Source organism: Peromyscus eremicus, chromosome 9, assembly GCF_949786415.1.
Source record: "Peromyscus eremicus chromosome 9, PerEre_H2_v1, whole genome shotgun sequence".
NCBI lineage: Eukaryota > Metazoa > Chordata > Mammalia > Rodentia > Cricetidae > Peromyscus > Peromyscus eremicus.
The window spans coordinates 102,829,387-102,845,683 of record NC_081425.1 but is presented as its reverse complement, the minus strand read 5'-3'; the positions used below and the strand labels follow the sequence as shown (position 1 = coordinate 102,845,683).

Below are 16,297 nucleotides of genomic sequence, written 5' to 3'. Positions count from 1 at the left end.
CCAAATCTTGTGTTCTACTTATTAAATTTTCAGTAGCTTGCTATTCTATTCCTGCTAGAAAATTCATGTTTTTAAAATCCAATAGGTTGTATTGTTGTTATGTTTTCATCTTCATAGCTCTCGACATTAAAAGTTATTCTTTTCACTCAGAGCTGGTGAGATGGATAGGTAGGCAAGAATGCTTGCTGGCGAGACTGATGACCTGAGTTCAATTCCTGGGGTCCACATGGAGGAAGGGAGGACTGGTTCCTACAAGTCATCCTTTGACCTCCACATGGGTGCCATGGAATTTGCATACATACACATACACACACAAATAAAAAAAATCTTGCACTCAGAAAATACTGAAACTCGGATTCTCCAGAACAATATTTGAGCAATAGGTCAGGAGTCATAATTCTGAAACCTGACTTTCCCACATACCTACATTTATCTTTTCACATTCAACTTTTGAGTCTAAGCTTGCTCATCTATGGGATATAATAAGAAGAGGTCACAGGCATCGAATTAAATTCCCAGTGCAAAGTGGCAACTGTAAGTGAGCATGACCATTGCTGTCCCTGCAGAAGTGGCCACTGGCATGGTCTAGAACTTAACTACAGCCACAACATGTAGATTCCAGTCCTGACTTGGTTCCTTAAAACTTAGGGTGATAGCTCAGTGAGTAAGTATGACGACCTGAGTTCAGATTCCCAGCACCCAGATAAAAAGAGGTATATGACCCTGCTACCTCAGTGTTGTGAGGGACAGAGACAAGAAGATCTCTGGGATGTGCTGGCCAGCCAGCCTTGCTCCAGGATCAGTAAGGGACCCTGTCTCAAGAGTATAAGGCAGAGAATGGTAGAGCAATGTCCTCCTCAAATACATGAATGCACATGGGCATTCACAGACATCACACACAGGCACACACACACACACACACACACACACACACACACACACACACACACACAAAGAGAAAGAGAAAACAAAAAACCAAACCAAACAAAAAGCCTTCTCAGTCTTAGGGAAGAGTCACCTTCTCAGCTATAAAATGTGTTGGTGCTGCCTACTTCCTAGGTCATGAGAGTAATCAAAGTAACGGTATGTGGGGCACTTTGCAGAGTCCTTGGCGCCCTGGATTAACTTCGTAGGTGCTAGTGTGTTGCTGCCATTGCCTGTACTAATGATTACAGTTGTTCTCAGTTCTTCGGAGAGCTGGGTGCACGTGTGGGATACGTGGCAACTCCCATTCACTACTGGAGTTCTTGGAACACACAAATGTGAACTCTTTAGAATTGCTGTAGACAGTACCACAAATCCAAGAGCCACAGTCACTCTAGTTGGCCGTGGACTGGGTTTTCAGGTAGGAGCTCCAGCTCCACACCTGTACATTCCATGTGGGCTTTGCATTGTCTCTTTGATGTTTTAGAATCTGGCTGATTCAACTTCCTTTGGGAACCTTTGTTTTCAAATCATGAGGATTTTTTTTTTCTCTGTAAAATCAGTCTCTGTTTCTATGGCAGGAAAAGTCAACAACACAAGTTGATGGTCAGGATCCACTGTCCTTTATACAATAAAACAGGGGAGCAAGTCCTACTTACAAGACACTTGACTCCAGAGTTGTTAGGAACAGAGCAACCCAAGTCACACCATAGCAAAGATTATCTTGTGACCAAAACTGCATTCTTCAAGGAAAAGCAGCAGTTGTGAGAAAAAAAAAAGCATTGATTTTGGTATTCTCCCACTGCAGCCATGGCTGAAGTCCCAGCAGAGACTCGCAACAGGACCTGTCCTTGTTTCATTGCCTACCCTTGTCTGTTTTGAGATTAGGACTCCTCACATCACTCTTCCTAATATTACCAACTCTTTTAAAGAAATCATTTCATCCTGATAAATATCATCTCAAATGCTACACCCTTTTCTAAAACTACAACCTGTCAACTGATACATGAAGTCAGCCACACTTGAACGATTACCCAGACCACCCGGTGAGTGCCCACTTCCTCCAGGTGACAGAGATTCCACAGGATAGAATTTGTTTCTAGTGCCCAGTCCTCCATTCTCAAGAAGCCATTATTAGCATGGGTCACAGAAACACCTGTCACTTACTGGCTATGTCCTGAGTGCCTTTCCTCTGTGAGCTCACACAATCTCTGTAAGGCACATACTGTCACCTTTAGGGCAAATAGACCCATAGTATGAAAATAAACAATATTTGCAGGTATTCTGTCCAAGTGTCTGGATGGCATGGTCAAAATTATTTTAGTCCAATTGTCTATGTTCTCCAGACTCTACATTCTGAAAGACCTTCAGTGCATGGGTAGAGCTTGACCAAGAAAAAGTTCATGTGACTGCTGTGCAGGGGGTCCTGGAACTCAACAAGTGTCTGTGTTTTGTAGAGGATGGTTGTTCACTATTTGGATATACTCAAGGTTGGTTTGTTTTCAGTCCTCATTCCCTTACACACACACACACACACACACACACACACACACACACACACATACACACACCCATGGCCCTCTGCACTTCTGATAATGTGGTGGTTCCAACCCACTTGGATGTGTCCTGTCAAGTCCAACAGGCATTGCTTGTTAGAAGGGAAGGGCCATCATGGGCACCCATGTCCAACATAGCTCCTCTCCAGGGGACATGCACATGGCAAAGAGTAGGTTGGCTCAGCTCTCAGGAGAACTTGGTATTTTCATTCCTTCCCTCACCAGAAGGTGATGAAGGGCAAAGTTATCCATCTCTCCTGGCCTCTGTAATCAGTGAGCAGAAAACAACCCTGAGCATCCATCCCTTCAAATGTAGAAGTCATGACGTGGTAGTGTTATGGCTGCCTCAGAGTTCCCAGAGTCTCTGACTGCCCTTGACTGTGCAGTGTGGCTCCCACCTAGGAAATCTCCAATAAAAAGGTAGGATGATTCAACCAGACCCTCAGGCCTCAGCAAGCGTGTGTCAACATTCTGAGCAGAGAAGAGCAGAAAAAAAGCCTAGCACGTTTGCTGCAGTCTCAAGAGTGTGGACGTGGCTCCATTGAACTGTTTCACTGTAACTGCAGCTTACTGCTGTCCCTTGTGTGTTCTTAGGTGACCACACCATCAGTGAGTTGAAGGAAGGCTCACAGGGCTAAGAGCCAGGCAACATCTTGGTTCTCAGCTGCAGACAGATGGGCTTCTGTAGCGCATGGGACAATGAGCCATCAGTACATGGTGAATGATGCCCTTAGAACTGGAGGTGTTCCTGGCATTTTGTAATCCAAAGTGTCAAATCTGGGCTCTCGAGATGGCTTGGAGGGTAAAGATGCTTTGCAACCAAAGCTGACGACCTGAATTCCATCCCCACAGGATGAAAAGAGAACTGACTCCTGTAAGTGGTCCTCTGACCTCCAAATATAAACTGTGGTGTGTGGTGTGGAGGGTACATGTACACACACACACACACACACACACACACACACACACACACACAAATAAATAAAATATTATTTTAAGTTCTCAAATCTGTACAAAGCTCACTTCCACACAGAGGCTACCTGAAGTTTTAAAACAAAACAAAAAGTAAAATAAAAGTGCAGAAGTGTAAGAGGTATGGAAAGTTAAGGAGGGCTGTGAGTTCAAATCAGTTACTGTTGAGTTACATGTTGTTATCAACAAATGGATGTGAAGAATGAGGAAGGCTCTCCATTCTCCATGAGGGGCCTGGACCAGAGACAGTCCAGCCTAGTAAGAATCTCAATCTCTGTGTCTCTGGTTCCGCTTTAGATTTCATACCCTGTGGGGTGCTCAAATTAAGAGTGAATTTTTAACAATTGTAATTTATGTAATAGAGTTCCTCTTTTGAAAGAGTATAGGCTAATGGACTTTAGGAAATTCTCAGAGTTGTGTAGCCATCACTATAATCTCATTTTAGGACATTTTTGTCACTCCTAAAGGAACCTGTATCTCCACTGGCAGCCACTCTTTTCCTAACCCATGCCCCACAACCCGCTACCAGCCAGGCACAGATAACCACACACCCACTTTCTGTCTCTAGAAGTATAATTGTATAACTAGATGTTCTCTGCAATTCTTAGTAGCTAAAATCATGTGGTAAGTGTTGTCATCAAAATTTGTGATTTTTGAAAACATTCATTTCTTCCCTATGTGTCTGAGCCTCCCTTCCCCCATCCAGCACCTGTCTCTCTCCCCAAATGTGGCCACACTACCTTTAACAATTATTTATTGGGTGCCTGCTGTGTGCTACAGCCTGTGTTTGCTCTTGGGGTCACCAATGGACACAAAGTTGACTTTCTAATGGAGGATATGGCACGATGATCAGAAGATGCTGAGCGCTTGGAAAGGAGAGACCAGGAGCAGATGGAGGGGTTCAGGAAGCCAGCACACAGGGAGGATGGCCACACTGAGGTCTAGTGCATCTGAGGGCGCATCTCCAGGGAGTTTTGGAATGCAAGACTTGCTGGAGGGAAGGACCTAAGCAGGTGTCTGACACGGGAGGAGTCTGAGCAGAGGCACAGATGACATGTTTGAGGAATAACAAGGATGCTGGTGAGGTTGAAATGGGGAGAGAACACAGTGGCACAGAGACAGATGTGGACGTCACTTCGGTTTTGAGCAGAAAGGTTATGTGAGCTGAATTGTATTATAACAGCCCTATTCTAACTGCCATGGTGAGGGCAACAAGACCAGATTTGGGGACTGTGGCACCTCAGTGCCAAGCACTTCCAGAGCATGTGCAAGGGACTGGGTTCAATTCCCAGCACTGAGCTGCAAGGACACTCCTGCAAACTATATGGAAGGCAGCCCTGAGGCAGTAGTCTTCAGCTTTGGCTGTGCATCAGCATTGCTGGGCAGTCTTAGTTACAGAATGCTAATTGGTGGGGCTGCTGGCTGGGCACTGGGATTTTCAAAGCTGTCTGGAGACTGGGTATGCCTGTGTGTGTGTGTGTGTGTGTGTGTGTGTGTGTGTGTGTGTGTGTTCAGTCTAAATTGGCCACTAGAGCTTTGGAGCATTAAACAGTCCCGTGGCTTTTACTTTGCAACTAGGAAAACAAAACCCCATGGTTGACCTCAGCTGCATACTGGCAGACATGCCCAGAAGTGGCCAGAGACATGTCTGTGGCAGTGGCTGAGCTGCTGAGCTGCAGGCCAGTGCTGCAGGGCATCCTAGCTGCCTTGAGGTTCATTCTGTCCTTTGGTTGGCTTCAAAGTAAGCCCCTGGGTGGGAGTCTTCCTCCCACCTAAGAGAGGGCCTGTTGCTTTCATCAGCACATAACAGAAGAGGAGGACTAGACCCCAGCAAGCCCATGTATGAGTCATCCAACAGTTCTTAAGAATAGTTGTGACAGACGGGTGGTGGTGACACACTCTTTTAATCCAAGCAATCAGGAGGCAGAGACAGGCAGATCTCTGTGAGTTCGAGGCCAGCCTGGTCTACAGAGTAAGATCCAGGACAGGAACCAAAACTACATGAAGAAACGCTGTCCCAAAAAAAAAAAAAAAAATTAGTTGTGACAGTGGCCAGGCATTATACAAAAAGGTGCTAATGAAAAAACTATAAATAATAAATAAAAAAGTAAGTTTTAGACTGGTCTTATCCTGGCTAAATAGCTCACAGTAAGTGCCGTGTATTTCACAATGTGATACTTTGAGAAGGCTTTCAATAAACTGAAGGGGGAGGGGGGCCCTGGGCTGCATATCTGAGCTGTTGGCATTCTTAACTCAGAGAGAGATGAATAGAACATTATTGTGTTGCATCCATACCAGTAGAGTCAGCAGGGAGAAAAGCTTCTTGGAGCCGTGAGCTGAGCGTGAGTCAGCAATCTGCGTCTATTGTTCAGGAAATAATAAGCCCACTGGAAGTGTGGAATGTAAACACCAGGCAGAAATGCCCTTGCCTCAGCAGGAAACAGACTCTAGCTATGTGGCATCTTTTTTTTTTTTTTTTTTTTTTTTTTTTTTGGTTTCCTGAACTGAAAGTAATATAAAAAACTTGGAGAAGAAGATTAGGGGAAGCTGACTTATGAATACAGAAAATAATGCCGCATTTGCAGTGAGCGCATGACTTAGGCACAAGCACTCAAGTGCACACACACAGACACACAGACACCCGGCAGCCTCTCAGCTTCTCAGGAAGCAAAGCTCCTCCAGCTTGAGTGAATAGGCAGAGTTCCTTGAACTGCTACTGCACAGTAATCAGTGTATCTGACATCTGGGTTCTTTTATGTTTTAGAACCTTTGTCACAAGCACATGTGGCACTGAGTGCCATGCTCTGAGACAAGAGGGGCTCTTGATGGCATCGCTGTCCCCAGGTTGCTTGTAACACAGGCTCTCCAGCAGGACCACAGAATCAAGCCAGCACTTAAGGAAATGCACCTTCTAAATTTAACTTAAACATCATGGAAGAAAAAGGAACAGAACATTATGTCTCCATGCACCTTCCAGAAGCTTCTTTACCTTCTAACCTACCTCTCAGCTCCACCCACCCCAGCTCCATCCATCCCTGCTCCACCCACCCCAGCTCCACCCACCCCAGCTCTGCACATCCCAGCTCCACCCACCCCAGCTCTACACATCTCTGCTCCACCCACCCCAGCTCCACACATCCCAACTCCACCCACCCCAGCTCTGCAAATCCCAGCTTCCTGAGTTAATCCTTAACCAACATTCTCAGGTTAAAAATAATAACCTAATTCCCATTTAATGCTCCAGTCTTTCCCATGATTTAACACAGTGGACTAACTCTTGTAATTTGAGCCTAATAATTGCTTTAGCACATTAACTGAAAATTATCCTGATAACAGGTTGTTGAAAGTCAAAACTCAGGCCATGCAAGCCTGTCAATAGACACACATGAGACCTTGTGGAGAAGGGTCAAATTTGCTAATAAAGTGAATGGCCAAATCACCAAACACCATCAAACACGGGCCCAGTGGAAGAAAGGGCAGGGACTGTAGATTTCAGACATTTTTTTGAAGTGGTTGTGCTAGGGCTTGAGCCCAGGGCCTTCTGCACACTACAGCTGCTCTTCCACGAACTTCATACATACCTAGCTTTTGGCTTTTGGTGGGGAAGGGGGGAGGTCCTCACTATGTGGTACAAGCCAGACTCGAACTCAGAGTGTTGGGATTACAGGCAGGTGTAGCCATGCTCTGTCTGGTCTGCCCACGAGAATGTTGCGTGCGGGTCCTGCCTCAGCTTACCACCTCCATTTAAGAAGTAGGTAACAGCTGTATTCATAGGACACATTCCTTTTCATCTTCAGAGAGTATTCAGAGCAAGGCTGCTTCCACCTCAGGAAGGTGCTGCCTTTACCCCTGGGTTAAAAATCTAGAGATGCTCCCTGTGAGTTCTAGCACGGCAGAGCCTGCATTCAGACCCATAGATGCCACATCCCTGGTACAAGAATGCATTTGTATTTATTTGTTTGCTGGAGATCAGATAATTAACAAGCACTGCAGTCTGTTTTTCCAGAGCTGTCCAGAGGCAGGGCAGGAGTGGGGCTGTGTGTAGCTATCTACTCACCATCAAACACATTTGGGAAATCAATAATAAAGCACGTGCATCCGTGCAAGCCTTTGTTTTCTGTTCTTGTTTGTTATTTTTCATGCATGTGTCTCGGTGAGTCACCTAACCACAATTACACTCTCAGGCATCTGGCAGGACTGCATGGTATGTTCATTCCTCTGGAGTTATTTAATTCTCCTAATGTGATGAATGTGCTCCCAGACCGCCACCCTCTACCCTCCCCTCTTAGTGAGCACACACATGCTCGCCTGTGCGCGCACGCGCACATACACACACACACACACACACACACACACACACACACACTGGTGCCCACGCTTGGCAGGGAGAAGGTGCCCTGCCGACCACCAGGTGGCAGTAGAGGAAGTTCGACATGCAGCATGTGACAGGCTTTGCTCCTGCTGACTAGCTAGCCCCACTCTCTGCTCCCTGAGGAGCCCGGCTCTAGGTGTTTCGAAGTCGGAGACGAGTGTCCATCTATAGAGAAAGGCCTCTGGGAGGACAGTGTACCATGAGCACCATGGGTGCTAAGTCTGTCCCTTCCAGATTGACCTCAGAAATTTAAACTATCCAGTCCCTGATTTCTCTATCCCTGTGTTGTGTGACTAAGGGTCCCAGGTTTCATTCTGTATGACGATGCATTTCATGTAGCAGGTGGCCTTAGAGTGACTGCCTGCTTTGTCTGCTTGTTTCGAAGCCCTATCTGACCCCAAGAGTTCCACTCCTGCCCATGTTGAGCTAGTTCTTAAGGCAGAGATAGGATTTCTATCAAACTGTCCCCTAGCCCTCCACCATGAAAAAAGAGATACCCCATACATCACGGTCACTTAGCCTAATGACTGGCAAAGTGGACCACCTTATCCCATCATATAAATGTGTCTCTTGTCTCTGTTAGGAGGGGTGGATCCATGCTCTTTGCCACATGCCATGGTGACATTACCTGTGAGGGAGCAAGAAAAGAAAGGGAAGATAAAGGAAGGGAAGGAAGCAGGATTTGACATAGACACAGGTTAGGCTGGAAACTAGTGAGGGCCGGGGGTTTTGCTCAGTGGGAGAGCGTTTACGTGGCATTTGGCACCATGCACACTCCAAATGAGCCCTAGAATGAGATGCTTGGACACAGTGGCACATTCTTGTGATCTTAGCACTCAGGAGGCAGGGGCAGGAAGACCACCGCAAGCTGGAGGCCAGCCTAAGCTACGTAAGGAGACTTTGACACCCTCATCTTGTGAGCAACAGTTAGCCACAGCAAATAAAGCTTCTTTACAGCCACGGACACTGTTGCGTCATCTCCCTTCTGGAAGGAAAAACATTGACTGCTGAAACCTGAAAGCTTTGCCCTTCCATAGCCCGTTGCTCCCTGCAGGGCTGAACCTCCTGCCATTCCCAGCAGAGGAACTGTAACTGTCCTCTGTCTGAGTGTTGTCACTGAAAGAAACCTGTGTAGCCTAAACAGTCCGTTGCCATCAAGGCCGTTTGAATGTCTGACAAATGAGGAATGGCCTCTGCAGCAGAACCATTTCCCAGTTCAGTGGTACCCACTGAGGATACAGAATGAAGTGGAATTGCTCCCTCACTGGGGCTGAGCTCTTGAGGCTTCAGGACTTTTGTCTCTTTGCAAATGAACCTTCAATGGATCCCAGTGAAAATTCTCAGTCAGTATTCAGGCATGGTGGTATACACTGAATACCAAGCATTCAGGAGGCTGAGGCAGGAGGATTCCAAGTTGAAGACTGACACTGAACTGCAAAGCAAGACCCTGAGTAAAAAGAAAATATTGAGCCCCTGCTGGTCCAGAACATACTATATAGCCCAGGCTGGCCTCAAACTCTTTGAAATCCTCCTGTCTCAGCTTCATGACTGCTGGGATTCCAGGTGTGAACCATTATGCCGAGCTGAAAAAAAAGTTTAAATATATAAGAAAGCAAACTCTTCCCTGACCCATTAGCAGTGGAACTGGTACAAAATGATATTTGTTGTAAAGAAATGACTCTTCTGGATGGTGCTGGTTCTCAGTCCTTCATCAACAGAGCTGCTCTGCCTCGCATTCAGTACCTGGTATGCCTCCCTGCTCCACCTCACGAAGGCCTGCACTGTGCCCATTCCTTTCAGGCATGCAAGTCAGCTAGCCTGATTTAACTCTGAGTTGTTTCCTCCTGTGGCCCCTCAAACTGCTGGGCCCCAGACCCCTGCACAGCTCTGGAGAAGGCCCTCCCCGCTGCGTGTTATGCGATAGGTAGAACTGAGGCCCTGGGAAGAGTGATACATGACAAGTTGTCAGACGCATCCCTGGAGTCACACTTAAAACCCCAGAGCCCAGAGCTTGGGAGGCGGCTCAGATGGCTCAGTGGTTAAGCACTTGCTGCACAAGCCTAAGGACCTGAGTTCAGATCCCCAGGAGCCAAGTAAATGTCAGATGTCATGTTGTCCCTGCCTGTAGTTCCAGCCTCAAAAGGCAGAGACAGGCTCCCTAAACAGGTTAGCAATACTAGCAATTTGAGTGAGCTCTGGGTTTGATTGGGAGACTCTGTCTCTATGAACAACATAGAAAAATAATCAAAGATAATTCCCTATCAAACTCGGGCCTCCACAAACACACAAATACCCACCACACACATATACACACACACACACACACACACACACACACACCACACACACACACACACACCACACACACACACACACACATACCCACCACACACACACACACAACACACACACACACACACACACACACACACACACACACTGGGGAAAATAAATCTAGAACTCACTGAAGGGCAATGGTAACAATACTACATGCTAGGTACTACTAAAGTACTACAGTAACAGTTTACCAGCACACCATTAACAGTAGAGTGAAGGTAATACCATCTCCTGCTATCACCATGGCACAGTGATGATGCAGTATAAACCTCACTCTCACTGAAGAAAAAGTACTGAGGAGCACCAGCCAGTGAGGTTGGCACTGAGGCTTATGATATTAACCTTTAGAATACTGATAAGATTGTTTTCCTGCTCCAAGTCACTTCTGCCTCACAGACTACATTTATTTCTGTAGTACATTTGCCCATTCAGTCAGAATTTTGAAGATAAAGAAACTTTTAAGTTAATACGACTGGGAATGTATGGCTCCAGTACAGAGATTAGAAAGGAGAATCATCTATTTCACCACACTGTGTGATTGCTGTGTATGAAGCCGGGAGCTGTCAGTCAGGTGACAACTGTGATTGAATCCGCTCATGTGAAAGAGGGTGTGTTTTCCAAAGGTCACCAAGGAAGAGTTCAGTGGCCAGGAGGGGATAGGAATGGGCCTTGAGGAAGACTGAAACCAGGTATGAGGCTTGGGACTATCAGGCTTCCCCTGCTCTGGTCCAAACAGTTGTACTTTTACCTTCCTCTTGAGAGGAAATTATTTCTCTTTCTCTCTCTCTCTCCCCTCCCTCCCTCCTTCCTTTCCTCTCTACTAATTCTTTGTTCTCCCTTTCCTTTCTGTGTTTCCAAATGTCCAGAGGAGGCATCCAAAGGAAGCATCTTATCCCACACTTCAGGCCTTGAACCAACGGCCAGAGGTGGGGCACTTTAGTTGCTCATCTGAGCTACAGCCCTCATTCCCCTCTGAATCCATAATCCTCATCGCCCTCTGAAGCATTCCAGTTGTGTGGTGGGAAAACATGGCAAGTTCCAGGGCTGAGAGGGGCTTAATAGCAAAGCTATTAAAATCAACGGAGTCCATTGGACTTGGGGCACAAGCCATGGTCCCACAGTCAACATCTCCAAGCCTGACTCATCTTACTCTAAGAAGCTGAGCATGTGAAAGGGGCTGGGCCTGAACGCTGGTGGCTGGAGACCTTTGAAAAAGGTCAGCTGTAAGAATTCACTTCCTAGTAGCTACTTCCCATCTTTTCTTTCAGATGCCAGTTTAGGTGGCATGAATCATGCATGTCATAGCAGTTTCACTTTACTATAGCCATTGTTCAACATATGTTTATGTATCCAATACTCTCCTTGATGAAGGAGATAGAAAAATGAGAATAGCAGGTTGTGCCATAAGAGATTATAGTTCATGGGAGAGGTGGCCATGCAAACCTATAATTTCTGCTAGGTGTGATAAGAACTATGATAAAGACAAGAAACCATAGCCACCACATTAGTGTAGAGTCAGACTGAGTGGCTATATAGAGAGCTGTATTGTGAACATAATTCATGTGCTTCTTTGACCATTGGCTTCCTCTTGTCCTACCACAAGCCTATGGCTCCTCATCCAAGGGCAACCAAAGCTCAGCGTGCTGTATCTCACCTACAAATCCCCTTTCACCCTGTAAGCCTCAGCAGCAGCCTAGTGTCATAAGTGAAACCTGCGTCCATCTTCTCATTTTGTATTGAAGAAAGGGGAATTTCAGTGCTTAGCAATTGCTTCTCTTAGCCGGGGTCATCCTTGTGGATGGATTCCTGGGAGTTTCCCTGTCACTAGGTTTCTCCTTGACCCCATAATGCCCTCCCAACAAAATATCTGTTTCATTGCTCTCCCTCTCCATCCCTCCCCCAACTCGACCATCCTGATCCCTCATGTTCCCATCCCCCATTCCCTCCCTTCTACACTCTCCCCTCACCCCCAATTTACCCAGGAGATCTCATCTATTTGTCCTTCCCAAGATGATCCATGCATCCCTCTTAGGGTCCTCCTTGTTACCTAGCTTCTCTGGAACTGTGAGTTGTAGCCTGGCTATACTTTGCTTTATAATATCCACTTATGAGTGAGTACATACCATGTTTGTCTTTCTGAGTCTGGGTTACCTCATTCAGGATATTTTCTAGTTCCATCCATTTGCCTGCAAATTTAATGATGTCATTGTTTTTTGCCGCTGAGTAATACTCCATTGTGTAAATTACTAAGACTCCTAGCAATAGTGGAGAGGGTGCCTGAACTGGCCTTCTCCTATAATCAGTTTGGTGACTGCCCTAATTGTCATCAGAGAGCCTTCATCCAGTAACTGATGAAAGCAGATGCAGAGATCCACAGCCAAGCTCTGGGCTGAGCTCTGGGAGTCCAATTGAAGAGAAGGAGGAGGGATTATATGAGCAAGTGGGGAGGGGGGGATCAAGATCATGATGGGGCAATCCGCAGAAACAGCTGACCCGAGCTTGTGGGAGCTCACAGACTCTAGACAGACAGATAGCGAGCCTGCATGGGACTGATCTAGGCCCTCTGCATGTGGGTAATCGTTATGTAGCTTTGTCTGTTTGTGGGGCCCCTAACAGTAGGCTCAGAAACCATTCCTGGTGCATGAGCTGGCTTTTTGGAACCTATTCCTTATGGTGGGATGCCTCATTCAGCCTTGATGCAGGGGGGAGGAGCTTAGTCTTGCCTCAACTTGCTATGCCATGCTTTGTTGACTCCCATGGGAGGCCTTACCCTTTCTGAGGAGTAGGCAGGGGTGAGGGAGGAGGTGAGGGGAGAAAATGGGAGGAGAAGGGGGAAGGGAAACTATGATTAGTAAGTAAAATAAATAACAAATTTGAATTTAAAAAAAAGAGAAAAATTGCTTTTCAGGACCCCACAGCTAATACATAGCAATGCTGACCCTTGAACCCATGTCTTAGGCTTCAGGACCATTCTAGAGACACATGCTTCTATGGTCCTATACTGGTCACAGACATGTAGGTGAATGTTTCTTTCCCAATCCCAGCTGCCAGTCCTAAATAACCAATACAGAGGCTTAATATTACTTATAAATGCTTGGCTGATAGCTCAGGCTTATTACTATCTAACTCTTACATTTAAATTAACCCATGTTTCTTATGTATGCTGTGCCACATGGCTCATGGCTTGTTAACTCATTTTCTACATGAGTTTAGTGGTTCTTACGTGGTTCTTTAGTGGTTAATTACGTCTCCTCTGACTCTGCCCTTCTTCTTTCCATCATTCTCCTAGTTTGGTTGTCCTGCCTATAATTCCTGCCTGGCTACTGCCAATCAGCATTTTATTAAACCAATTCAAGTGACAAATCTTTACAGTGTACAAGAGGGTTATTCCACAGCACAGACCTCCTTCCAGAAAAAATCCCTAACAATACACTGAAGGAGTCTGACCTGTGTGTACCAGCTGCTTGTGTGCATCCTTCAGCACACTTCTCTCAGCCTGTATGCCTCTGTCCTTGACCCCACTGTGCCTCCTCCCACTCCGGTCTGAGTGTCAGTCTTTCATTTGCTCATAGATTTCATAAATGCATTGGTGAAGGGCCGAGAGCAGCTCTGACAAGAGGAAACATCATAAATGGGCAGGTGAGGGATTCCATTCTTAAGAACAAGATGTCTAAGATATGAATCATCTGGGGTCTTGTTCAAGGCACCATCAAGGCTGAGGCTGCTAGTCTGCAGCATGCACTGTAAGAAGCTCTGGGTTGGAGATGCTTAAACATCTTAGTCATAGGAAAATAGCCCATGCATAGTCTGGCAGCTCTCTTAAAAACAAACCAAAGAACAGTGGAGGGGGGGGAGGTACCTTTAAAAAATAGTTTTAAAAGCCTAATTATCGAATGAAGCCAGAGATAAAAATCAAGGTTTTACTGACTTGTGTGTGTGCCATATAACCCCTTTCTACTTCTAAACTCCAGTTCCAAGTTAGAGTGAGCAATCTTAATCAAGTCCATTAGTAAACACAATATTGTTTGGAACAATAACAACAAATTAAGTAAGATAGAGGCAGAAACAATGTAAAAGCTGGAGGATGGGGCAGAGCGCTATGATATGTTGGCTTCTGAACTCCTGGACTCACTGAAGCTATGGTCATACACACACAATCAAGCCAGCAAGACCAGTCAACATGCCAATAGGCAGCACTAGTTGGACTCACTGGATTTGAAAAAAATAAAAATAAAAATGGAGAAAACATGAAGAGGGAAGGGTGTATGTTTGGGGTATGTGGGGAAATTGTCAAAGAATAAATAAAATATATTTAATAAATAAGTCAAACCCTGGCACTCAGGAGACAGAGGCTGAGGGATTTCTGTGAGTTTGAAGCCAGTCTTATCCACACAGCAAGTTCCAGGCCTGCTAGGGCTACACAGTAAGATCCTGTCTCAATAAAAAGTCAAGTGCAGATTGTAATATGTATTATTATTTTGTCTCTTTGTAGGAAACGCCAGTGCAGAAGAGGACACAGCATGACTACTAACCTATGACTCCTAACAGTATGACAGGTATCTATGCATCCTGTCTTGATTTTCATTGTGTGTCTTCTTTTGTGTATCACCTAAAGTGAAGTACAGGGGTCCTAAAGCCCGACCTGAGAATCTTAGCAGCAATTATTTCCAAGCCATTAAGTATTATGACTTCCTCCGAAAATGTCCCTAAAAACATGCTTCTCTCTTCTTCAGAAGTGACATCATTCCCAGGAGGGTGGCTGAGGAGAAGTGATAGTTTCAGTGAAAGGCTAGAGTTTGGTTCTCCTAGAATCACCCCTGTGCACTGAGTACATTATTCTTCAAAGTCTTCCTGATTCGTATAACAAATGGTTCTGTAGCCTTAGTGACCACACATCAATGCATCTTTCCCAAGTGGGCTGCCTATCCCAGCAGCAGTGAATCAGATGGAATGTGATGAGATCACATATGGCAGACATGAGCTATGAAATGCTTAGCAAGGTCAGAGAGAGCAGACCAACCACCAGAGTGGCAACAGGTTGCCATTGCATGAGTTGCCTGTGCATACAAAGGCCCCAGAGGCTGGGCAAACACCACCAGAAGCTGAAAGGTCAGGGATAAGCTGACCCAGAATACTTTGGTTCACTCTCAAGCAAACCACCCTCAATTATAAATGACCACTGGAAAGAAGGCATGAAGCCCAGTACATCCAGAGACTTTGAATTTGCAAGAAATGTTGGAAAACCAGATGTTTTTAAATGAAATATCCAAATTTTTAAATGTCAACAGTTAACTTAGAAACTATCAAAGATTCATGGACCAAAATGTGTCTGTTGACTGGAATCAACCCATGAGATCTCAGAGTATGGCACCATCTCCACCTTTCAGCTTACTACCAAGTCAGTGCCTGGCCTCTTAGATGTCATGACTGCAGGATGCCCTCTGCACATCATGAAATAGCCTGGCTTTCAGATATATTTGCTTATGTTACTTCCCCACCCTAGGATGAACCAAATGCACAGGCAATTCCTCTGAGAATCCATTCTCTAATATGCCTGAGAACCCAAAGTGACTGGAAATTGGAAAACTCCCAATGATCCAAAACATTCTCTCCATGTCATCACACCCTGGCTTCCTAGCCACCAAGACTTGAACTCTTGATGTGCTCAGATGGAGCACCTGAGCAAACCAGAACAGCTTGCACCCATAAGGAACAAGGACCTCAGAATCATACATCCTCTCCCCAGCTCACTTCACTTCAGAAAACACCATTCCTACTTCTGTTCCCCTGCCAGCATGGCCAGGTACTTCTTCACCCACTTCTTCTGTGTAGAAAACCTGCTCATACAGGGGGAAATCAGTGTGACTCCACCTCAGCCACTCTCCCCATGTTCCTGAGGGTCTGAAGGGCAGCCCCAGCCAGTTAGAGTGACAATCTCAGTCCTTGTACCTGCATGTATGTGAAAGCACACAGATGACAGACAGCATGTCATGACACTGCAAACAGGTTATGACACTGCATGTTCCTATCAGAGGAAGTGAGAATGCTCTTAGTACATGATGATGGCCCTGTACTCCATGATGATTTGTCCCTGAAAACACTTTCAAATTTAGGGACTCCAGAGAACATACACTCC

At 45.7% G+C, this 16,297-nt stretch overlaps 1 protein-coding gene across 1 annotated transcript in view; it reads left to right on the top strand.

Moving 5' to 3' along the window:
• Positions 1-16,297, top strand: part of Thrb (thyroid hormone receptor beta) — a 356,858-nt gene that overhangs the window by 234,624 nt on the left and 105,937 nt on the right. Inside the window, exon 3 of the mRNA XM_059274178.1 lies at positions 14,654-14,717. Coding sequence (XP_059130161.1) covers positions 14,696-14,717 — 22 coding nt within the window. The 5' untranslated portion in view covers positions 14,654-14,695. The remainder of the gene's footprint in view (positions 1-14,653; positions 14,718-16,297) is intronic.